The 24259-nt window shown below is 42.6% G+C and overlaps 1 protein-coding gene across 2 annotated transcripts in view; it reads left to right on the top strand.

Moving 5' to 3' along the window:
• LOC111562596 (cAMP-dependent protein kinase type I-beta regulatory subunit) overlaps nucleotides 1-24259 on the top strand; it is an 82708-nt gene that overhangs the window by 41473 nt on the left and 16976 nt on the right. For both annotated transcript variants that reach the window (XM_055005132.1, XM_055005133.1), the window contains 5 exons: nucleotides 3659-3720; nucleotides 8490-8536; nucleotides 15445-15603; nucleotides 20989-21049; nucleotides 23644-23765. In XM_055005132.1, the coding sequence (XP_054861107.1) occupies nucleotides 3659-3720; nucleotides 8490-8536; nucleotides 15445-15603; nucleotides 20989-21049; nucleotides 23644-23765 (451 nt within the window). The remainder of the gene's footprint in view (nucleotides 1-3658; nucleotides 3721-8489; nucleotides 8537-15444; nucleotides 15604-20988; nucleotides 21050-23643; nucleotides 23766-24259) is intronic.

Consider the following 24259-nt stretch of genomic DNA (forward strand, 5'->3'; position numbering starts at 1 on the left):
CAATACAAAACAATAACTTTATTTATCCCCAAAGGGAAATTCAATCATCTGGGTTCTCATCTGTTTACTCTAGACTTATACAGTCTAATTGCTGATGGCATGAAAGATTTTCTAAATCTTTCCGTCCTGCAGTGCAGGAGCAGGAGCCATCCACCGATGTTTCATTGTTCGTTGAGGCAGATATGAAGTGGATGATCCATGTTTGTCAGAATGGCCTCCATCTTTCTAAGTGCCCGTCTCTCCACCTCATCCTCCAATAAGTTCAATCTGATTCCAACCACAGAGCCAGCTTTTTTAATCAGTTTGTTCAAACACCTTGCATCCTTGTTTTTTCTACTGCCTCCCCAGCAGACTGCAGCATAAAACAGAACACTTGCTACCACAGACTGATAAAACATCTGCAGCATCTTACTGCAGATGTCTAATGATCGAAGTCTTCTGAGGCTAAAAAGTCGGCTCTGGCCCTTTTTGTAGATGAAGTCTATGTTTACATTTCCTGCATCGTACAAACTGAGGGTTCCTCTAACTACTGATTCATGATGGGAACAACACAGAATGCAGTGTTACATAAATGATTATCTTCTTTATAATATTATCCAGTTTAATCCTAGTTCCACCCGTGTATTTTGCATAGGGTTATCTTCATTGAAAAAAAGTGATTTTCTTTCAACAATAAGGACATTTCTGAGTGACCCCAAACTTTTGAACGTTAGTATAAATTACATTTTTCTTGCACTCCAATCAAAGACATGCAGGATGGGATGTCTGTGGATCCAACCTGGACTGAGGTTTGTGCACAGATTCTAAAAATCTCAAATTAGATCAGAATATTGTGACTAATTGAGGTCTGACAGTAACTAAAGCTGGGTCTCTACATAGGCCACTAAGCTGTGTTGTCATGTGATCAGGTCTTGCGGTGACGTTTCTCCACGTATCTGAGCCTCCTGAGACTGGAGGTGAACTTTTTGGCCCCCACAGCATCTCTGCCTGCTTCTCTTTCTATCTGTCTCTGTCAGAACAGCACATCCTTTGTTAGTGGGGATGCCCTGGCCTTTCAGGAGGTCAGAGGGGCTACAGGTAGCGGAAAGGACAAGATTAATCACTTCATCTGGGCGATAGAGCAGGAGATGGGCCACGTAGGCGGGCCGGTCAGAGAATTAGAGGGAAGAAAGGGGTAATTGAGAGGGGAGAGGAAGAGAAAAAGTGATGGAGAACAGACAGACGTGGAGGAAGTTGGGGATAAAGAAAGGGAAAGAGAGACACAAGAGGAAGTAATTACCTGCATCAGTGTCTTTGTGCTGCATTGACTGAGGGAATGGAGGGAACAGAGAGGTGGTCAGGTGTAATTACCTAAACGCAGGTTTGCTTCTCTTTGATCGTCATATGTGACTGTGCAGCCGAGCCTTTAGCATTCTGATTCGCTGTGTGATGTCATCATCATCATCATCATCATCATCATCACTGCCGAAGGGCAAATACCAGAGAACAGTCTATGAAACCTCACTGAGGAGCTCGTCACTCTGCTGCTCCTTTATGTGCACGCTTCATCAAAACATTAAAAGGTTTGACTCCTCAGTATTGATTTCCCATGTCAGATTCATTTCCTCAGTGCCTTTAACCCTCAGATGTTCCAGTGATTGGACCTAAACTCTTCCTTAAGTGGGTCAAAAATAAGAATCAATGTGTTTTTATACCGTTTTGGTCATTTTGGTTCAGAATAATCATTTGTTTTATTATTTGTTTTATATTTTTGTCCATACAATAAGGATTTCATGTTTGAAATATGTTTATTTTGCACTTTACAACAGATTTTGAACATTTTGATGATTGAAAAAGAAGAATATTACACAGAACACCAACAAAAGAATGTCAGCATCCATTTTGTTTTCCTCCAACTGTTGGTGCTCTCCGTCCCTCCATCGCCTCTGTAGGATGTTATCAGTGATAAAGAGCCGGCGGTAGTAAAACAAACATTACAGTTTCTTATAGTGTAAAAGATAATTTAAATGGAATGATATTAAAAACATGTTTTTTGAGGAACCGCTGAAATATGAAATGATAAAAACATTTCATTACAAAGATACTGCAATAAAACGACCTCACTGATGCATCGAAGGGTTAAAGTGGTCTACACTGCTGCACTTTGTGTTTTTCTGGGGTAATTATTTTCATAAACCACACATTATTTTTCATACATGACCTGAAACCAACTGCTCCACAGCGTCCTGGACAGAACATGCCAGGCGCAGGTGGAACAGATGTGAGGAGAGCTGAGGAAACTTCTGCAGATGTTCCTCTGACTAATCAGCTTCAAAGTGTTTGTGTGTCGCATCGCGTGAAGAGTGCAAGTTTTCATCAGCAGTGCCCGTGCATAAATATGTAATGAGCATGCACAGCACCGCGTCAGGACATGGTACAGGGCTGTGCAGCTTTTAGCTCGTGTGCACTTCAAAGAGAGGTTTCTGTGCTGCGTGTCTCTGAGCTGCCTGAGTCAGTGGCCAGCTGCTCTGCACAGCGACTACCTGTGGGAGGAGTTGGCTCAAATCCACCTTCTTAAGTCTGCTTTCTATTCAGTGTCACATAAACAAATACCAGCAGGGTCCGTTCACTTCCAAACCGCTCAGTAACATCCTCAGATCTCTCGCTAACATCTGCTGACCTGCAGCTTTTTTACGGGAGAGGTTCATGGAAAGCAACACTTTTATTTCTGTAGCGTGCTGCAGGTTTGTTTGGCTGCAGTCTAGTGGGCTGTCAGGAGCACACACACATTGTTCTGTACAAACCGGTGTGTTTTCACAGGCAGTGTGTACTCAGACACACTAGCAGAGCTGGGAATGGGCCCAGACCTGCCCCACATTCACTCAGCAGGTCTTGTATGTCTTTGATATGCCTGACCCTCTTTTATTGTTTTTTCTATATTTCTCTATAAGACGGGAGGTATGCAGCTGATTAGATAGATAAATATACCCTGAAGGTGTGAGACGGGCAAAGAGGAGGAGAGGAAGGATACTTAGGTTTTTCTTGTCCCAACACATCTCAGTAGTGGGACTCTAATCTTCTGAGCTTCATGCATTTAAACAGCCAGATTAGCAGAAGTTAAACAGTTGCTTTCCCTGCTGGCCTCCAACAGAAATGTAATGCTTGGCCTCAGCCAGCTTTCAGTTTGTTTTCTCAGCGCCTCTAAAGGAAGACACAGAAACAGGCTTTGATCATGGGCTGAAACAACAATCAGCTGATGTAAGGATCCAGAAAAAGTGGCTGGTTATAATATTTTCATAAGTTTGGCACCAAAATATACACAAGGTTTATTGAAAACAGCAGCAGAAGTGGAGCAGCAACGATAGCAGAAAAGCACTGTTGAAGCCTGAAGATGAACTGAACTGTGGTCAATTCTGCCTGATAGACACGTGTTCTATGGGATGAATGATCATGAAGGAATCAGTTGTGTACACATTCACATGTTTTCTGTGTCTTTGGAGTTGACACGGTGATGATAGTTACAGTCTGCTCCATAATGCTGCTTCTGCACGCAGCAGTTTTGTTCTCTATATTTGTGTGTGAGATTAAGCAAACAGTTCAGAATACTGGTGGGATAATGTCCTATAATAGCAGGTATGTGGCTAATAACCTCCATTTTTCTGTCTCTTTTCTCCTCCAGTGACATATTTGATGCCATGTTCCCGGTCACCCACATCGCAGGAGAAACAGTTATCCAGCAAGGTCTGTAGAAATATTTGATGTAAATGAATTCATTCAGTGACCGAGTCCGTCATGTATGACCTTTAGAGGAAATTACACTCATGTTTGCATACTTAAATACTCAGTTCACTAGATAAACATTGAAATCAGAGATCTTTCTGTATTAAAACCACAAAATCAATGAATATATAAAATCCAAGGTGACAAAAGTGAATTTCCTGTTAAATAACGACACTGAAGACTGATATTGGAAAAGACATTGAAAACATGACGTTATATAAGGATCATTCCAGACCTGGAGGACATTTGGGCTTCAACATGTTTGAAAAATCAACCTTCTCTTTTACAGTTTTCTGCTCCATATTCATCAATAATAGGTATTGATTGGCTCAGCTTCCACATCAATGGTAGCATTTTTATTCCATGTTTTCTGTGTTGTTTGCTAACCCTACTCTAATCACAGTAACAGGGTTGCTAATCCATGCTAATGTGATCTTTTTCTCAGCAGTAGAAGCTAGATATTTAGCTGCTGTTACTGCTGACCAAGAGGACAAACTGACTGATGGAAAACAGTCCAAATAATTAGTCTGATCCTGATAATATGAGGTAGAGTGAGACATTCAATCAAGGCTGACGATGGGATGAAAAGATGGAAAATAGAAGAGAGGACATAGCTTTGATCTACCTATTCTGTAGGAACACTGTTTGAGGATGTAAAACAAGGTACACAACGACAAAAACGAGACACAAAATGACTGAAATGTCATCAACAGTTTCTGCTAACATGTTGTGGGACACGTTCCATGTATAATAATTATTATTTAAAATATTATGTTGATTAAAAAATGTTCCCTCATTTACAGAGACATCAATGAAAAAAGTAAAACCAAAAAAAGTAGATTTAAATTTGATTCTAACTGTTTTATTAGAGATTCAGTTTGGTCATCAGGGGGACAAGAGAAAAATGTCATTTTAGGGGGAACTCCAGACTTATTTGATATTTTAAAAATATTTTAAAACATTCTTTTCTCCTCATTTTTTAGATTTGCTCTCAGCACAAGAACATTTACACAACTACTGCATGTTTTACTATTTTCTACATGGATTATTTGGAATGTGAGGTAAAATGTCCTCCAGTTCTGGAATGAGCCATCAAAGGGAAAGACGCCACTGATTCTTTCTGATTACCTTCAGTCTGTTGCTCTGCCACCAATAATCGTGTTTCTGTCCGACCTCATATATTCCCTCAGTCTGCTCCAGATGCCAGGTTCCTCTCTGCCTAAAACCATCCAAACCTTCACTCCAGACATCTCTGGACTTTGAAGGAACCCAGGCCAGCAGGGCCAGGCTGTGTTTTTCCAGAGCTCCCCCACTCAAACTCCTATCAGACACATTTAATCACATATTTAAAAGACTGAAAACACACATTCTAAAGACACACTCCCACTTTCAGATAACACCACATTCACACCTGCACAGAATCACATAGCTTACGGTGGTAGAGCATGCCTTACAAACACACACTGAAGGCGGCCTCTCCCACCGACTCTTCAGACAGCATCCAGGAGGACATCAGTCCTAATTTGGTGATAATAAGTCTGGCTAACGCTGCAGGGCCCCCAGCCCCAGACAGGTCATTGTTATATACACTGTGTGGTGTGGTATATACTACATAGAGCGCTGATGTCACTGCTAACGTCTGGACTACTGTACAGCTTCAAGAAGGAAACCCTGCTGCTGGCTCCTCACACACTATTTAGACACAGCCAGGAGTTATCGGCTGTGAGGCTGGAGAGGTATTTAAACAAAGGGGGATTTACTCCATTAGAACAGGCAAAGTGGAGGATGGAGGTATTTTGATTGTGTTCTATTGTTAATTTCACCTGATGGTTCTGACATGGATCCAGGTTTACTGTTAGAAGCAACTGGCTCTGTGGTAAGAAGAAGAAGAACTTTTTGGGGTTCCACCTTCCTGATTATGAAGATGATCTCCGTTCTTTGTCCTCTGTGATACTAAAGTGAGCTTTGAAATGTTGCATGAACAGAGGAAGACGTCAACGTGCACTTTTATTTTGTCATGATCGTCTGACGTTTAATAAACCTAACCGTGAATCAAGATAAGAATAAAAATAAACATTGAAGCTCTGGTTCAGGGTTTTCATGTCATTGATGCTCCTTTAAATGCATGAATAAATTATGAGAAGTTTGTAATTCAAGAAACAATAATTATTATGAAGAAACTTCAACTACAGACTTTCCAAAGTGCTTTACACTCAGGAACAACAGAAGGCCGGTTGGTCCAGACAGAATGACACCAGAGAGGCAATAGTGGAGAAATACAGTTAAACATGGGAAAAGATTTTTAAAAGAGATCGATACAACAACTAAACATACCAAGTCCAAGTAAGGAAAGGAACAAGTGGTATAAAAGAACACTGAAGGTAAAACCCATAAAGACCAGGTTAGAACTAATAATAATGGTAGGACTAGTAAATAGATGCAATATACATGTAAATAACTAAACAAATAAAGGGTTAAAGAGGACTTAATGAAGAAATAAAATAAATAATTAGACAACACCTCGGGTAAAACCAGCTTAGAGGCTGAGGATGTAACCCGTGTCCTGATTTGGAGCAAAGCGGTGGGACCGTAACGATTAGCTGCTGTTGAAACAAGGCCACACAGGGTACTGCAGCGTGCACGAGCACGTGTGTGCACATTCTGGTCAAATATTTGCCTGCACTCTGAGGCACAGAAGGACTGGAAGGGTGCAAAACAAAGGCCTGGGTAGCAAAGTGATAAAAGACAGGAAGAGTAGAAGAAAAGAAAGACAACGAGAGGGAAGTGACAGCGATAGACGAGATGAAAGAGAGGAGGAGAGAGGAGGACCTTTATAGATATCTACACCACCATTCAAAAGTCTGGAGTCATTCAGACAATTCCACATTTTCCATAAAACTCCCACTTTTATCCATGTGCTAACATAACTGCACAAAGGTTTTCTAATCATCAATGAGCCTTTCAACACCATTAGCTAACACAATGTAGCATTAGAACACAGGAGTGATGGTTGCTGGAAATGTTCCTCTGTACCCCTATGGAGATATTCCATTAAAAATCAGCTGTTTCCAGCTACAATAGTCATTTACCACATTAACAATGTCTACACTGGATTTATCATTCATTTAATGTTATCTTCATTAGAAAAAGCTGCTTTTCTTTCAACAAAAAGGACATCTCTAAGAGACGCTAAACAGTGCTTTTGAACAATAGTGTACATGAATTAACTCTATATTAGTTAAAGTTTGTCTAAAATAGCTAAAGTTGGCCTACATATATATCTGTCTATATACACACACGTGTGTTTTTGTGTGTCTCCACCTTCAGCAGCGTTCTATGTGACAAATAGAGCTCTATGATTAACGAGCTCTCTCCTCTCAGTATTAATTAGCCGTGTGAACTCCTGTGAACTTTGCTCTCAGCCTTTCAACTCTGCAGGTGAACATACACAACAACGTGCACGTACACACAGGCCATCACACACACCCTCACCTGGTAGCTATGAGATGCATACTTGTGTCACCTCCACTCATGTATCATTAGCCTGTTGTGCTGGTGGATAAGATGCTTTTATATGTCATTATGAGATGTAGCTGAGGGGGGGGATGCACGGTGCTCATGCACGTAGCTGGGGGGGGGGTGCACGGTGCTCATGCACGTAGCTGAGGGAGGGGATGCACGGTGCTCATGCATGTGGCTGTCAGTCCGTTTTAATGATTTCCCCTGAGCCCTATGTAATGGATAGCATAATTAAAAGAACACTTGCCATTTTTCAGCCTTATCTCCAGACTAGATGCTTTTAAGAGACATTGACCAACCAGATCCCACGACTGGCTTCCAGGGTTATAGTTCACTCTGAAAGCCCAGCAGTGACACAATGGGATCCAATCAGCCGACTAGACAGCAGTTTGAGGCCTGAGCCCTGCAAATATATCATAGCAATACTTACACCAGAATATTCTAGATCTCTCTGTTGTTTCCATCATACTGAGGTGTTGTAGTTCTGTAAGCTGAGGACTTCTAGTTCAGAGTTTCCACTATTAAGCCCCGCAGTAATGAATCCAGCTGTTGCTGCACCTCTGTGCTGGTGGGAGCTCTGCTTCATGGAGATCCTGGCAGGATCATGGAAATATGGAGGAGGCAGTGGCAGGTTAGAGGCTGGGTGGAAGCTAAAAGGCTCAACGGAAAATTAATTCAAGACAAGAAACGAAATGGATTGTGTTTAATTACACTGTAAACGTCCTACTGATGGGGTCCATCTACTGGAGCACAAAGATATGCTCCAACGAAGGTAGACGGTCTGCCAGCAAACATGGACGGAAACAACACTGGATTTAAAATCCCCCAAAGTTGCTGTTACTGGATGGATGGATGGATGGATGGATGGATGGATGGATGGATGGATGGATGGATGGATGGATGGATGGATGGATGGATGGATGGATGGATAGATAGATAGATAGATAGATAGATAGATAGATAGATAGATAGATAGATAGATAGATAGATAGATAGATAGATAGATAGATAGATAGATAGATAGATAGATAGATAGATAGATAGATAGATAGATAGATAGATAAAACTTTTATTGATCCCACGGGGAAATTTTCGACATGCTCCTTCAAAAACTTAGGAAGTGAAAAAAAGGATGAAGGATTTTGGCTGATTTTGTTGTTTTTTTCTGCTCCTCACAAACTCCTGAGCTTCTCCTCCTCTTTTCTCTCCAGGTGATGAAGGAGACAACTTCTACGTGATTGACCAGGGTGAAGTGGACGTAAGTGGTCGCCATGGAGACACACACACATACACAACACCTTTAGAGTAAATTATCTAAATAAACACTACCAGTCAAAAGTTTGGATACACCTTCATGATGGAAACCATGCATGTAGAGACCATCCATTCACCTTTTCTGGTCTCACAAAGACATGGCGGGTGGAACCAAAGATCTCACATTTGGACTCATCAGACCAAAGCCCAGATCTCCACTGGTCTAATGTCCATTCCTGGTGCTTCTGGGTCCAAACTAATCTCTGCTGCTTGTTGCTTTTCCTTAGTAGTGGTTTCTGAGCAGCTATTGGACCATAAAGGCCTGATTGGTTCAATCTCCTCTGAACAGGTGATGTAGAGATGTGTCTGCTACTAGAACTCTGGGTGGCATTTATCTGGACTCTAATCTGAGCTGCTGTTAACTTTCCATTTCTGAGGCTGGAGACTCGGATGAACTTCTCCTCAGCAGCAGAGGAGACTCTTGGTCTTCCTTTCCTGGGGAGGTCCTCATGGGAGCCAGTTTGGTCGTAGAGCTGGATGGTTTTAGAGACTGAACTTGGGGATACATTCAAAGTCCTTGTAGGTTCCTGGGTAGTTCCTAGATGGTTTGTGGTAGGTTTGTATGTAGTTTCTAGATGGTTTCTCATAGGTTCCTGGGTAGTTCCTAGATGGTTCCTGGTAGGTTTCTAAGTAGTTCCTAGATGGTTCCTGGTAGGTTTCTAAGTAGTTCCTAGATGATTTCTCATAGGTTCCTGGGTAGTTCCTAGTTGGTTCCTTCATTCAAAGTTCTTGAAATGTTCCTGATGGACTACTTTCATGTGTTAAAGTAATGATGGACTTCCTTGTAGATTCCTGAGTAGTTTCTAGATGGTTCCTGGTAGGTTCCTGAGAATTTCCTAGATGGTTCCTTGAGGATTCATTCAAAGTTTTTGCCATTTTCCGGACTGACCGACCTTCAGTTCTTAAAGTAATGATGGACTGTCGTTTCTCTTTAGCTGATTGGTTCTTGCCATAATATGGATTCTAACAGTTGTCAAATAGGGCTGTCAACTGTGGACCAACCTGACTTCTGCACAACACAACTGATGGTTCCAACCCCATTAAGAAGGAAGAAATTCCACACATGAGCCTTGACAAGGAACACCTGTGAAGTGAAACCATTTCAGGTTCTACCTCATGAAGCTCATCCAGAGAATGCCAAGAGTGTTCAAAGCAGTGATCAAAGCAAAGAATCTAAAATCTAAAACATATTCTGACTTATTTCACACTTTTTTGTTCACTACATAATTCCATCTATGTTCATTCATAATTTTCAGTGCCTTCAGTCAGAGTCTACAATGTAAATAGTCATGAAAATAAAGAAACCATTAAAGAGAAGGTGTGTCCAAACTGTATATTAAATAGGTCAAAGCCAGATATTCCTAAAATGATCTAATTCAGTTTGCATCATGTCTGTTAGAAGGATGGTGAGTCATTGGAAAGCCCAGCCTCCTCCTCCAACAAAGGGCAGGTTGTAGGTCTGCCCCCATGTTTTCTTCTCAGTTCCACTCCGATGACAATCTGAACACGGCTCTATAGAGTCGAACTCACTGTGAACGCACCCAAACTGAGAACATCTTTTGTCTTTGCGAGCCTAACACAGAGCGATAGAGTTAAGTGGAGAGATAAAACAGGAGCTGAAGGAAAGTTAAACAGGAAGTGACCTTATCAGCTTACAGCTCTGAGACGCTGGTAAGAGGAGAGAAGCTGGTCGCTGAGCCTGCCAACACTGTTGACCTGCCTGAAGGAAAGAGGGAGCGTAGAAATAGTGAGATGGTGCTCTGATAGAATAACACTGAACTCTGACTGGCTGCATTGACGTGCTTCGTCTCTGGTGTAAAAGTTTCTGGAGTCTGAGGAAGAGGAATGACTCATGATTGTTTTCCACTATAGGGGAGCTGTGTTCATATTTAAACTTATTTTTAGGTTAGATACCAGATAGAAAATTCAGTAAAGAAAAAAGTAAGAATATCTGCAAACTCTGTTCATGCTGTAGAAATTTAATACTTTTAACTTGTCGGCATGAAGCACAAAGAAGACCAAGTAAAGTCAGATATTAATTTGGCCTCAAGAGACTGTTCACTTGGATAAAGTTCTACAGATCTGGACCGGTTCTGTCTGAGGCAAGAGGAGAGATGTTTTTGGGCTAAAATTTGTCTGAAAGATGCTGTCGGATTTGAGGATTAACTTGTTATATTTTGGTGGTCAGAAGTTAAGGTCTCTGTGACCTTTATTGTAAACAGGATAAATCAGAACAAGGAATTTTATTGCATTACAATAAAAACCCACTTAGACTTGAGGATAAACGTGTTACATGTTGGTTGTTGAAGGTCGCTGTGATCTCACTAAAGATGTTTTTGGCAGCGACCCAAGAATTAATCAGCTGGTTATGACACACACTGACATTAATGTTTTATAGGATAAAATGATGAAATGAATTTTCTGTCCAAAGAGGTCAGAGGTCAAGTCTGGATAGAGATGGATGTAAACTGCAGCTCGACCAGAAGGCAGCGAGGGCATGACTCTAGTTTCTCTTTGCCTCTCCTTTCTGTGTGACAGAGTTCTGTGAAACATCTGATAGTCAGTGAAGGATGGTGTTAGTCTCACAATAGCGACTTTTTCAGGGAAACAATTGTTTTATTTTCACTGCCAATCTTACAGTAGTGTTTTTTTGTGTTGTCATTTCTTAGTGGAGTTGGTCAGAAGCAGCCTGTTGTGTTTCCACAGGTCAGTTCATTTATCAGACACTTTTATTCACAGCAACGTCCATCTGAGAGTAGATCCACCACCAGATAGGTTCTAGTCAGGAGAAAACTACCTGGAGAAGATCCATAAAACAGGTTCTGGTGTGATAATAGGACCGTGGTGTCTATAGGCAGAGCAGACGGAATAGACATTTTTATTTATTTATTTATCCTTGGGCTGTACAGTGGATCAGTGGTTGGCACTGTTGCCTCACAGGTAGAAGATCCCCGGTTCGTGTCCCGGCCTTCCTGAGATCTTTCTGCATGGAGTCTCCATGTTCTCCTGCTGGGTTCTCCAGGTTCTCCAGCTTCCTCCCACAGTCCAGAAACATGCTGAGGTTAACTGGTGATTCTAAACTGTCTGTAGGTGTGAATGTTTGTCTCTATATGCAGCCCTGTGATAGACTGTTACCTGTCCAGGTGAACCTGTGATAGACTGTTACCTGTCCAGGTGAACCTGTGATAGACTGTTACCTGTCCAGGTGAACCTGTGATAGACTGTTACCTGTCCAGGTGAACCTGTGATAGACTGTTACCTGTCCAGGTGAACCTGTGATAGACCGTTACCTGTCCAGGTGAACCTGTGATAGACCGTTACCTGTCCAGGTGAACCTGTGATAGACCGTTACCTGTCCAGGTGAACCTGTGATAGACCGTTACCTGTCCAGGTGAACCTGTGATAGACCGTTGCCTGTCCAGGTGAACCTGTGATAGACCGTTGCCTGTCCAGGTGAACCTGTGATAGACCGTTGCCTGTCCAGGTGAACCTGTGATAGGCCGTTGCCTGTCCAGGTGAACCTGTGATAGACCGTTACCTGTCCAGGTGAACCTGTGATAGGCCGTTACCTGTCCAGGTGAACCTGTGATAGACCGTTACCTGTCCAGGTGAACCTGTGATAGACCGTTACCTGTCCAGGTGAACCTGTGATAGACCGTTACCTGTCCAGGTGAACCTGTGATAGACCGTTACCTGTCCAGGTGAACCTGTGATAGACCGTTACCTGTCCAGGTGAACCTGTGATAGACCGTTACCTGTCCAGGTGAACCTGTGATAGACCGTTACCTGTCCAGGTGAACCTGTGATAGACCGTTGCCTGTCCAGGTGAACCTGTGATAGACCGTTACCTGTCCAGGTGAACCTGTGATAGACTGTTACCTGTCCAGGTGAACCTGTGATAGACTGTTACCTGTCCAGGTGAACCTGTGATAGACCGTTACCTGTCCAGGTGAACCTTCACCCTCAGTCAGCTGGGATAGACTCCGCCCCCCTGTGGCCCTAATGAGGATTAAGCGGTGTGTAGATGATGGATGGATATTTATTTGGTTTTTGCGTTCTGTTTTTAGTCTTTTCTTAGCTGTGTAACCTTTTGCTCAGACCTGAATAGTTTTTGTTGCTTGCAGTAGAATCACATCCCAGACTGGTGTTTTATATTCACGCCGTCTTTCTTAGGATTTCCAGAATGCTGCTTGAGGCCCAACTTGCTCAGTCCTGTAGCTGCGGCATCACTTTCTGCCTTTATTGTTGCTCCAGTGTGTTGAACTGGAGCCGGTATGTTCTCCAGTGAATCTGCTCCCACAGCCAGAAGCCTGTCATCCTGCAGTGGGACGACTCGTCTCCTCAGCCTCACCCCGACCCGAACACCATGCTCCTCTGTGTCTCCGTCGCCTCAGACAGCCTCGCAGCCCGAGCACTAAACTGCTTCAAGATCAGTGCCGAGGTTATTAAAGTGTGGAGATGTCTCTCATTAGATGGGGGTGTAAATCTGCAAGCATCCCATAAACTGCCTGAAAGCTGACAACTCCTGCCACTAATGTAAACACCCTCCATGTCTGTACTCACTCACATACATGAGCCTGTATTTAAATAGAAGATTAAAGCTCTCATTCCATTTCATTCTTCTTATTGGACAAAAATAAATGCTGTTTATAGTAAAATATTGAGAGTCTTGAAAACACAGATATCTAGTAATTTGTGAGTAAAACCTTTAAGATGCTGCAGATTGGTAACAAAGCGAGACAGACCCTCCCTCCGTCTGTTTAACAGACCTCAGAAACACCACAAACACAAATACGCTGCTGCTCTCCACTCTCTTAATTAACACCAGGAACACGCACTTCTCATACATGTCTACATACTATGACAGCTGCAGGACAAATGCTGTTCAAGACGTGAATATTTTAGTTTTATTTGATATAATGAAAGCACTCAGTCCTGAGGTTCCCTCATTTCTGCAGGTTTTCACCCCAGATTTACTGTTTCTCAGGTTTTAACGCTTGAAATGGTTCAACTTCTTGAAAGTGATTGTGAAGCTTTATGGCAGGGGTGTCCAACATGCGGCACGCGGACCACAAGGGGTCCTCCAGAGGGTCCAATCCGGCCCTCAAAGTGTAAAAATTCCAGAGAAGACATTAACTGCAGATTGTAAATTAGTAAAACTATAAATTTAAAATAATTTCTAGACCATGACAAGTTGTTTTGATCATAAAGTAAAATACTAGATTGTTCATTGTTCTTTTGTCATTTTGTGTCTCATTTTTGTAATATTTTGTCTTGTTTTTGTTGTTTATTGTCTTTTTTTGTCTGACTTTTGTTGTTTGTCTTGTGTTTTTGTCTCTTAGTTTCTCATTTTTGTCGTTTTGTGTTTTCTGTTTGTCTCGCTTTTGTTTTTTGTCTTATTTTTGTCATTTTCTATTTGCCCTATTTGTTGTTTTAAGCATTGTTTTTGTTTCTTTTGTGTTTTTGTTTGTGTTGATTATGTTGGTTGTCGATTTTTTTTGTCAATTTGTTTCTCACTTTTGTCATTTTTTGTCTCATTTATGTCATTTGTGTAATGTTTTTGTCTCGTTTTTGTCGTTTGTCCACTTTTTTGTCGCTTTGTAACTTTTATGTCTGATTTTTTTGTCTCTTTTTGGTTTTGTGTTGTGTAGTTTGTCTAATTTTTTGTCATTTTGTGTCTCATTTTTGTAATATTTTGTCTTGTTTTTGTTGGTTTTTTGTGGGTTTTTTTTGTCTGACTTTTGTCGTTTTGATCCTACAGTAAATTCCTCTATGGTTCAGTTCCAGGTGACTAAATGTTGTGTTCCTTTGTAGACACTCTGTGATCTGGAAGCTGTAATGTGGAAATGATAAACTGAGGCTGAATGTTGATGAAATTTAATTTATTTTTTTTCATAAATTTCAGGTTCATGATGTTTTGTGAAAAGATAATTCCTTAAATGTGAACATTTTTGCACTGAAACAAAGGAACCATCAGGAGTTGTGGTTATTTATAGGTTATTAGGCTGTGGTTTTACTGGTCCGGTCCACTGGAGAGCTGAATCCTGAGCTAAAATGAGTTTGACACCCCAGATTTATGGGATCACATGTACAGCAGTGAAGACTGAACAAAGACTTGCAGGTCAGGAGATACCTGAGGACTGGACTGGGAGTCAGTAAAAACACTACCTTTGTGCTCTGATGTAACACGTTTACAGCTTTCATGTGGTTGTTGTTGTCTGCAGCCTGCATCTGTTTGAAGCCAGCCCAGTTCATGGTGGAGGATGAGTCCACTGAGCTCTGCTCTGAACCAGAATAAAGGAGGATAAACCCATTCTCCCTCCTTCCCTCTCTCCCTCTTTTCTCTGTGTTATTAAGTCAACGGGATAGCGGATAGTGTGTCGACAGGTGAAATCATAACGGCCCCAGAGACGGCCTGAATGAGTCCAACTGAGGTTGTATTGTCTGCAGAGCTATAGTGGCTGGCCTAAATAGAGCCGTGCATGTGTGTGTGCACGCAAGTGACCGAGCATGTGTGGGTTTCAGATGTGAGAATAGACCCAGAAAGTCTGCCTCAGCCTCCTGACGTCCATCACTCCCAAATCACAGGAAAGACAAGACAAGACAAAGGAAATAAAAGGGATTGATGGAGAGATAGCAGGGATAGAGGGCCTTTTAGAGGGTCTCATCTGAGGGCTTAGTGGAGATCAAACGCTTCGGGACAAACCTGGTGAGCAAATCAAACAGCCCGGAAACAAACTGAGGAGAAGGAGGGGGAGGATGGGGGATGGAGAAGCTGGAATGACAGATTATCTTCAGCAGTTATTGCTATTCCTCAGACCCCCTCCATCTCTGTTTCCCATCTGTCTGCAGGTGTATGTGAATGGTGAGTGGGTGACCAGCATTGGAGAAGGAGGTAGTTTTGGAGAGCTGGCCCTGATCTATGGGACCCCCAGAGCTGCCACCGTCAAGGCCAAGACCGACCTCAAACTGTGGGGCATCGACCGGGACAGCTACCGGCGCATCCTCATGGTAGGAACCTCAACACAAGTAGAGACTCTCATCATGCACCTTCATCTGCTGTCATTCTGTAGCTACCTGGTTGGTTTGAAGCTCGACTTCATCAACCTCGAAGGTCCATGGATGAGAGAAATCTCCATCAACACTTTTATTGTGAGACCAACACGTTTTGGCTCGTGGTTTTCATTAAGTTCATTATTCAACACATTACAAAGCATTTAAATGATTCTTAGAGGTAGAGGATGTGTATAAAAGACTACAGGATGCAGAATGCTGTAACAAACACTCACTGGGTGAACTTCAGCTGCCTCCTTCATTACAAATTAGCAGGAACATTAATAGCACGGGGTGCTATGTTGCCACCAACAGGCAAGGAAAGTATCTGCACATTTAGAAAGTACACCACCTACAGGAAAGGAGAGTTACTGCTGCAGTTTAACAGCAGCTGGTTCCTTTTTCTGTCGGAAAATGGAATAATTTGTGTTTGTGGGTTAATGTATATCTGCGAATGTCTTTGTGTTGTATAACTAAAGGAATATGTCAGCAATTTTTGCGTACTTGAACGTCAAAAATGTATTTTCTTATAATATTTCCTTTCAGCCTCCGCATCACACTCTAAAGATGGAACAGTCTCGTTACCATCACTGTATTTACTCTTCCCATTATTCAGCAGAAACTACACTCTATTTTTCAAAACGCTTGCATTTTAGTAAAAAGCAAAATATTAAATATTAAGCAGATGCTCCAGTATCAGCCACATTATCACACAGTACAGAAATATGAGTTTACACACAGTAAAAATGAACTCTAGCAGACTGTTCACTCATCATTCATGATGCTTCTCTTGCACTGTTTTCTCCCACTCAACCACTTAAGACTCCTTAAACACTTAAAACCGTGTCTTTCATTTTTTATTGTCCAAATACACTCGCTTTCATGCACACATTAACACACACGCAGGAGTCTGTGCTCCCGTTTTAATGCCTCTCTAGTTTTCTTACCACATGAAGAACGGTATAAAGTGAAGGGGGAGTGCAGTGGGAGGCCTGTGGAGGACAGAAAGGGTCGGGTCTAATGCCTGAACACACACTTTCTGCTGCAGGAGCTTATCTAGCAGGAATGTCTGAATGTTTAAACTGGAAACACAAGGTGCTCTGCCCGAGCTGTCATGTACCGACACACATTCTGGGTGTGTTACAACTCCTTTTCCAGCTAAATACTTCCTCAGATGTCCCTAACACCTTATTCCAAATAAATTAGATGGACTCTAATTAACCTTTCAGACTCCATCTGAGCCTTCGGCAGCGCCAGCAGTGAAATTCTGTTCAGACCGAGCCAGCAGAGATGGAAAAGCGTCTCAGCACGGTGTAAAGCTGGCACCGGCCTGCCCAGCACTCATGTCACCTCTTAAGCACATAGTTAAGTCGGGGGCACCGTTTGCCCCGGTAACCTTTCACTGAGAGGATTCTGTCTCTGCAGCCCTCATTCCTTCGTTCCTTCCAGCAGCAGCAGTGGGAGGGGAGACGGGGTGACACAGAATTCAATTATGTGAACCTGTAGTTAATTATTGCTGTCAATGATTTGTAAAGCTCTTCTTACAAAGTGTGGTATTCTGGCAGCGTCCTGAGCCAGCACAATGAGCATTCTGTGTGTAAATATGTGTGTGTTTCCCAGTAAGAGTTATGTGTCTGCAGCTGGTTAGCTAGCAGCTCAGAAGGTGTGTTCCATCGGTTCGTTGTTTTCCCATCTGCCTCCTGCACTGCTTCTCTGCTGGGGCTCCAGACTGCACCATGATTAAGTGTAATTTAAATAGTTTCACATTTACAGTCACTAATTAACTCCCATTTCAAGAAACTGATATGTTTGAGCAACTTTATCAACTTCTGCTTGTTGCACAAAAGTTAGTGTTGATGTGCATTGAGAGTTAATCTGAAAGTTAATAAGTTTTTATGCCGGTTTGTTGAAACACAAAACTACGAGTCTTGTCATGATTCAGTGAGTTGCCAGAAAATGATAACCCTTTAATCATTTTACTTATTTAAACACACAAAATGTTTATTTAAATTTATTTGGACGGGACAGTGCATATTAATGAACCAACAATCTCATCAGTTTACACAAGGTTGAAGTAAATAAGGCGGATTTAGCTCAAGGCTAATTTCCATTCGTTGTCCCAAACATAAAGAAAAATGTACAGACGGATAAAAACAATCTAGTAAAACAAAGACAATGAAGATTAATGAATTATAGGAAAGTGCTTTCTAATCAGAGCCTGTCATAAAGTGCTGATAGTAAACATGACTGTTTTTAAAGTGTCTGATTTTGTAAATGCCGCGACCCTAGTGAGGATTAAGCGGTGTATAGATAATGGATGGATGATTTTGTAAATGTTCACCAGTTTGATAGTTAATCAGTCATGCCTTCTACTATCTGTGAAAACTGACAGAGCTGGAGTTTTCTCTGATGGCTGTAGGTGAAATAATCCAGTTTCAACTTTCTACAAGAGTAGCTTCTTGGAACTATACAAAAGCCATAAGGGAAAAAAATATAAAGATCGTATTCAACATTACAAAAGTAACTGTGCAGAAAGTTCAATGTAAAATGCATCTTTAAAGAGCATTTCCTGTTTCAGTGACAGAAGTTTTGCATAAATATTCGCTGTTAAAGAGGTTTTCCCTCACATAGGGATTTCATGGGCACCCCAGATTCTTCCTCCTGACCAACAGAAACCTACCCAGGAATTAGTCTGATCCTTAGACCCTGTGAGCGTTTACAGCCCATCTTCAGTCCAGATCTGGACCAGATCCAGCACCTAACCTTTGTTCTAAACCTGCACTGGTTAAAGCCTGTAGCTTAACTCATTATGCAACATCAGAAAACTACAGAAAGTTCTTTGAAGAACCTACAAGAGAAGCCCAGTCGATTTCTACTGGAGCTCCTACGATCACCATGACCTGGATGATGGGGGATCTACACAGAGATGACTTGTGAAATATTTATTGATTGACTAATTAATCATTTTGTCTAGGAAATTAGTTGCAAGAGCTCAGATATCTCACCAAGAGTCATCGAAAGATGTTCAATTCAAGAACCTACCAGAGAAGTCCAGGTGATTTCTACTGGAGCTCCTATGATTTGATGAGTTAGTTAATGATATAGATAATCCCAGCTCTGTTTAAGAGCTGCCACATTTTTATGTGTACCCTTGAAGAGTTCATCTGTAGACTATTCTCCACACACACTGGCAAAACATGACACAAACACACTGCATTATACAGCCAACCAGTGTGTCGATGACAGTTTCTGGACAACGTGGACCATGTCAGATCCCTCTAACACGTCCAGCAGCCTCCTGATCCAGAAGAACCCTCAGTAGACAGCCTTCTGTGTGATAAACTCTCTCTCCACTGGGTTGTAACCAGTCATACCATAGCCAGCTTGTTGTGTCATCCTGGTATTCAAACAGCCATCAACACGCTGACAGACCACCGTCAACAAACACAAGACGTTCTACCAGGAGATGAGCAGGGATGTGGGGAGGAGTGCATGCGTCCCGTTGGACAGAGATAAAGGTGATGTAGATGGAGGCGTGAGGTACAGTGGGTTTGGTCTGGCTTCGCTCCACACCTCAAAGCTTTGATGATTCCACCTCAAAGACGGCAGCAGACAGAGGCTGGTTCATCTTCAACCACGGGAGGAGCGAACGCATCAGGAGACTTCAGACATGAATCATGAGCTCAGGCCTCCCAAGTAGACGGAGAACGAGATAAAATGCAGAGAGGACAAGGATGTGCACCAACAAAATATGGGATCATTTGAAATTTTAGAATCAAGAATTTAGAATAGTATCATTTTCTTTCCTCTCAGCCTTAGATTGGCCCACCGGCTGCAGCCGCATAAATCTCTACTGCTGTACAATGTAGTGTTCTGAAGGTACAGTAAGACTTTAAGCTCCGCCAGTACGGCAAGGGAGCTCTACAGGGAAGCTGTTAGTGTGTGTGTGTGTGTGTGTGTGTGTGTGTGTGTGTGTGTGTGTGTGTGTGTGTGTGTGTGTGTGTGTGTGTGTGTGTGTGTGTGTGTGTGTGTGTGAGAGAGTGTGTGAGAGTGTGTGTGTGTTAGAGTATGTGTGTGTGTTAGAGTATACGCGTGTGACTGTTTGTATTTGTGTGCTTAACCAGCAAGTTTTGTCTTTGCAGTGAAACATAAGTGGCAGAACTAAAAACAGACTTCATGCTCTGCCTGCACACACTGACAACACACACACACACACACACACACACACACACACACACACACACACACACACACACACACACACACACACACACTGACAACACACACACACACACACACACACACTGACAACACACACACACTCGAATCATTTATCCAGAAGGGAGGCAGTGTGGGCTAGAATTCCTTTAATCAAGTTGTTTATGATTCTGAGCCTGACGTTGAATCACTTGGGAACGTTTTCTCCCCTTTTAAGACAAAATGTGAAATTATATGAAATTAGAGGCAGCAGCGAGACTCTTATGCTCTAAAGACACCCCAAGCTTCAATATATCATTTCCATGTGCAACGGCAGACGCAGGGCGGACAAGATCATCTCTCCTCAGCCTCTCCGCCTCCTCATGCTGCTGCTCTGAGTGGTTCTGTGGAGGAGAAGTGCAGCGAGCGAGAGGTCCTCTGGGTCTAGACTTGTCAGGAAGCACCTGATCTTCACGGCAAAGGGGAAAGTCCCGGGTGGGGCGGTGGGCCTGGTGGGTGGGGCGGTGGGCCTGGTGGGTGGGGCGGTGGGCCTGGTGGGTGGGGTGGGCCACACACAGACATATACATGCCAGAAACATGAGCACACATCCACAGACATGACCCCTGAACTGTCATCTATTAATCACAGATCAGACTCTCATTTTACAACACACATATTTCACATTTTCAAGTTCAGTTATGGCAAATAAATCGACATGCAAGAAAAGTGCAATAAATGAAGAAAGAAAACCCTCTTTCGAGAGCAAAGGTTTTGGATGGGATTATTACAAAAAAAAAATTTCACTTGCAAAAGATGCATCGTTGTGCTTTAGAGATGTTCTTAACTGGATCTCTATGGCAACAAACAAGAGCAGATTTAGTGCAAAGCTCTTTCTGAAATCTGCACACCGAAGTAGCAATTACTGAGATCTCTTTAGATTAGAATGACTAAAAGACGGTAAGCGAGAACCCCGCTGGTTGCTGCTTCTTTGAGAAATTTGACAAATGTTCCCTGTGTCAGTCAATAAATCTAATCTAGTTCTTGAAACAAGACGTTCTGTATAATAACCATGATCGCAGTATTTTATGGAACAGCAGGTTTACCTCCCAAAACGTGTAAATGAGCTTCCTGTCTTTGTGTTACAGGGCAGCACACTGAGGAAGAGGAAGATGTATGAAGAGTTCCTGAGCAAGGTCTCCATCCTCGGTAAGTCCTCATATGTGCAGCAAAGTGTAACACATGGAATAATGGAGATGTACATGACTGTTTAAAAGGATACGGTCACACAGACCGTTTCATGTTATCTTCACTGAAAAAAAATGCTTTTCTTTCAAAAACAAACACATTTCTAAGTGACCCTACACTGTTGAATGGTATCGTACATAAATTAAAGATGCTCTAAATGAGTTAAAGTTGACCTACACTACCGTTGAAAAGTTTAGAGCCATCCAGACAATTCCATGTTTTCCATGAAAACTCCCACTTTTATCCATGTGCTAATATAACTGCACAAGGGTTTTCTAATCATCAATGAGCCTTTCAACACCATTAGCTAACACAATGTAGCATTAGAACACAGGAGTGATGGTTGCTGGAAATGTTCCTCTGTACCTCTATGGAGATATTCCATTAAAAATCAGCTGTTTCCAGCTAGAATAGTCATTTACCACATTAACAATGTCTACACTGGATTTATCATTCATTTAATGGTGTCTTCATTGAAAAAAATGACATTTCTAAGTGATTTTAAACTTTTGAACGGTGGTGTAGATGCAGGTGTTTCTACATTTGTGAACATGCTGAAGCATGAGTGTGTTTGCACGTGTAAACCATGTTCTGCATGAATTTTCTGCAGGTCAAAGAGTCCAGAGTGCAGCAGTTAAATAGCATATACTGTAGATTAACCCGCATAAACACAGGCGCATGTTGTCACACAAGAAGCACAGCTGAGTGAGGTCTGTGTGTGCAGTCCTAATCTCCTCTCACTGTTCATGCTAAAGCCAGTCACACTCTGCAGTGTTTCTGTGTGGACAATTAAAGAAGAAGGAGTTAAGCTAAGCCTCTCTTTCCCACTGGAATTTGGATAACACCAGGCTGCACAGGCCATTGGGTTTGGAGGGATGGAGAATGAGATTCATTGAGACTTTCAGAATGAGTTACAATTGGAACTGACATCTCATCCCTTTCCACTTGATGGTGTGTGTGCGATGTATAGAGTAAGGCCATGCCCCCTGTACATAGTTATTAGCTGGCTGAGTAAACACATACACTTGATTTAGGTCTTAGGAGAACGTCTTTGCGAGGTCCGCTCTCTTTTCATTCTCCTCCTTTCTTTTTGACAGCCTTGTCGAGGCCTGTATTCAAACACCCGTCTCCCTCTTCAGAGAGCTTTTCCTCCCTTCATTCCTCTTTCTGCCACTTTGCTTCTGTGCTCTGCCTCTGAATGGGAGGAGGGGAGGGAGGGAGGAAGGAGGGAGGAAGGAGGGAGGGAGTGTTTCTGTTTGTCTTTGATTCTTCAGATAGCCACGAAATTGGGTACAAGCCCTTGATGTCATGGAGAGAAGGGAGAAAAAACAAATGCTGCTTGTTGCGCGCGCACACACACACACACACACACACACACACACACACACACACACACACACACACACACACACACACACACACACACACACTCACACACACACACACACACACACACACACACACACGGCGGTTCCTGTGTGTTTGCCGGGCATGTGTGTAACAAGGTGATCCAAGTGGCTACAGGCTCTGCGGAGCGTGAAATGTCGGTTCTTCGTGGATCGTGTTTCCTGCCGTTAAGGATCTCCTCTGGAGGACCTGCAGCCAGACAGACACCACGGCCCCACCGGACAGACACCGGACACCTCCACATCCACCTTAGTTAATCCTAAGTACATACACATTTATGCACACGCTGGGATCGGTTACTGAACGCATGAGGAGACAACAGCTTCAGACAAACCAGATCCTGCTACAGTTCTAACTCCTGTCTTAGTGGAGTCCTAGCAGTGAATCACCTCCTCATGTAGACACAGCTACAGACGACAGATAAGTCACAATATAAACGGATGCACCGGTGAGATTATGTAACAGTAATTTAGTGAGTCATCTATGTAGAGAGATGTAGTTATCAGTGACTCGTCTTCCTTTAAATATCAGTTCATCTGAGTCGCTCCAAACTGCTCTGGTCTAAACAGTTTTCCCACTGAGATCTGTGACCGTCTGTGTTTTTGGTTCTGCTGAGATTACCGACAGCTTCTAGAAATATCTCAGGCTAACCACGCCACTGTTCCTGTGGCTGCGTAGTCGAAAAGACTATCTGACTGGCTCTGAAGATCAACAAAAAGCCAAAAAAAGACAATCCCATGCTTTAGAGGAACTTATTCACAAATGTTGATCTCTGCATTTGTTTCTGAGGAAGTTTAAAGTATTGACCTCAGCAGGCACCAGATGATCTTACCTGCAGTCATTTCTGTTGAGTAAAGGATTCTTGTTAGTCGGTTTCCTGGGATGAACTGAGACCTGAAGAGCATCAGAGAGGACGGATGAGATTTAGGGGTGAATTTTAAGCTGCTGTAGCTCCATGAGTGTTGAATAATCTGAGGTGTGATGGTTCCTGATGAATGACTGGATTAGACCGGAGACAGGAATTATTTTTCCACCAGCAGAGAGAACCTCTAAGACCAGGAGACATCAGCTAATCCATACCTGTTCCTCTGCTGACCAGTGGAAGTGCCTCATGATCTCAGTGGTTAATGTTTGTTCTCCATCCTCAGAGTCTTTGGATAAGTGGGAGCGTCTGACCGTGGCTGATGCTCTGGAGCCCGTTCAATTCGAGGATGGAGAGAAGATCGTGGTGCAGGGAGAACCTGGCGATGACTTCTTCATTATCACAGAGGTAAGGTCTGTGTGATGTCCAAGGAGTCCTAAGACTCGTCTGGAGGTAAAATGAGCTCTAAGCGCTACAGAGAACTCAAACCTGTTTCACCTCCTGGATGTGAACGTCTGAGACAGAAGCTCTCTCCAGTCAGAGGCAGGTGTAATGTGTTGAAGGCTGGGGAGTCGTCTCCAAACGTGTCCATGATCATTGTGCTGCACAGTGAGATCTTTAGGAGAAGGTCTCCCATCCATTAGGGATTTTAAACCGTCTAGTCTCACCTGGCTGCCTGAAGGTGTTTCCTGTGAATCCATCTTTATCTCACTGACTGCTGCTCTGCATGGCGTCTAGTTTTCTTGTTGGTCGTGACTTTTGTTTTGTGTACAAAAAAAAGTTCAGTCATTTCTCTTGATTCACATTCTGGATGATTTAATTTTTGTTTCTTCACATCATCACTTATTTATTAATTTACTGAAGTATTTTTTTAGGTCTTTTGTAGCCTCTATTATAGTTGT

Source organism: Amphiprion ocellaris, chromosome 19 (assembly GCF_022539595.1).
Source record: "Amphiprion ocellaris isolate individual 3 ecotype Okinawa chromosome 19, ASM2253959v1, whole genome shotgun sequence".
NCBI classification, from domain to species: Eukaryota; Metazoa; Chordata; class Actinopteri; family Pomacentridae; genus Amphiprion; species Amphiprion ocellaris.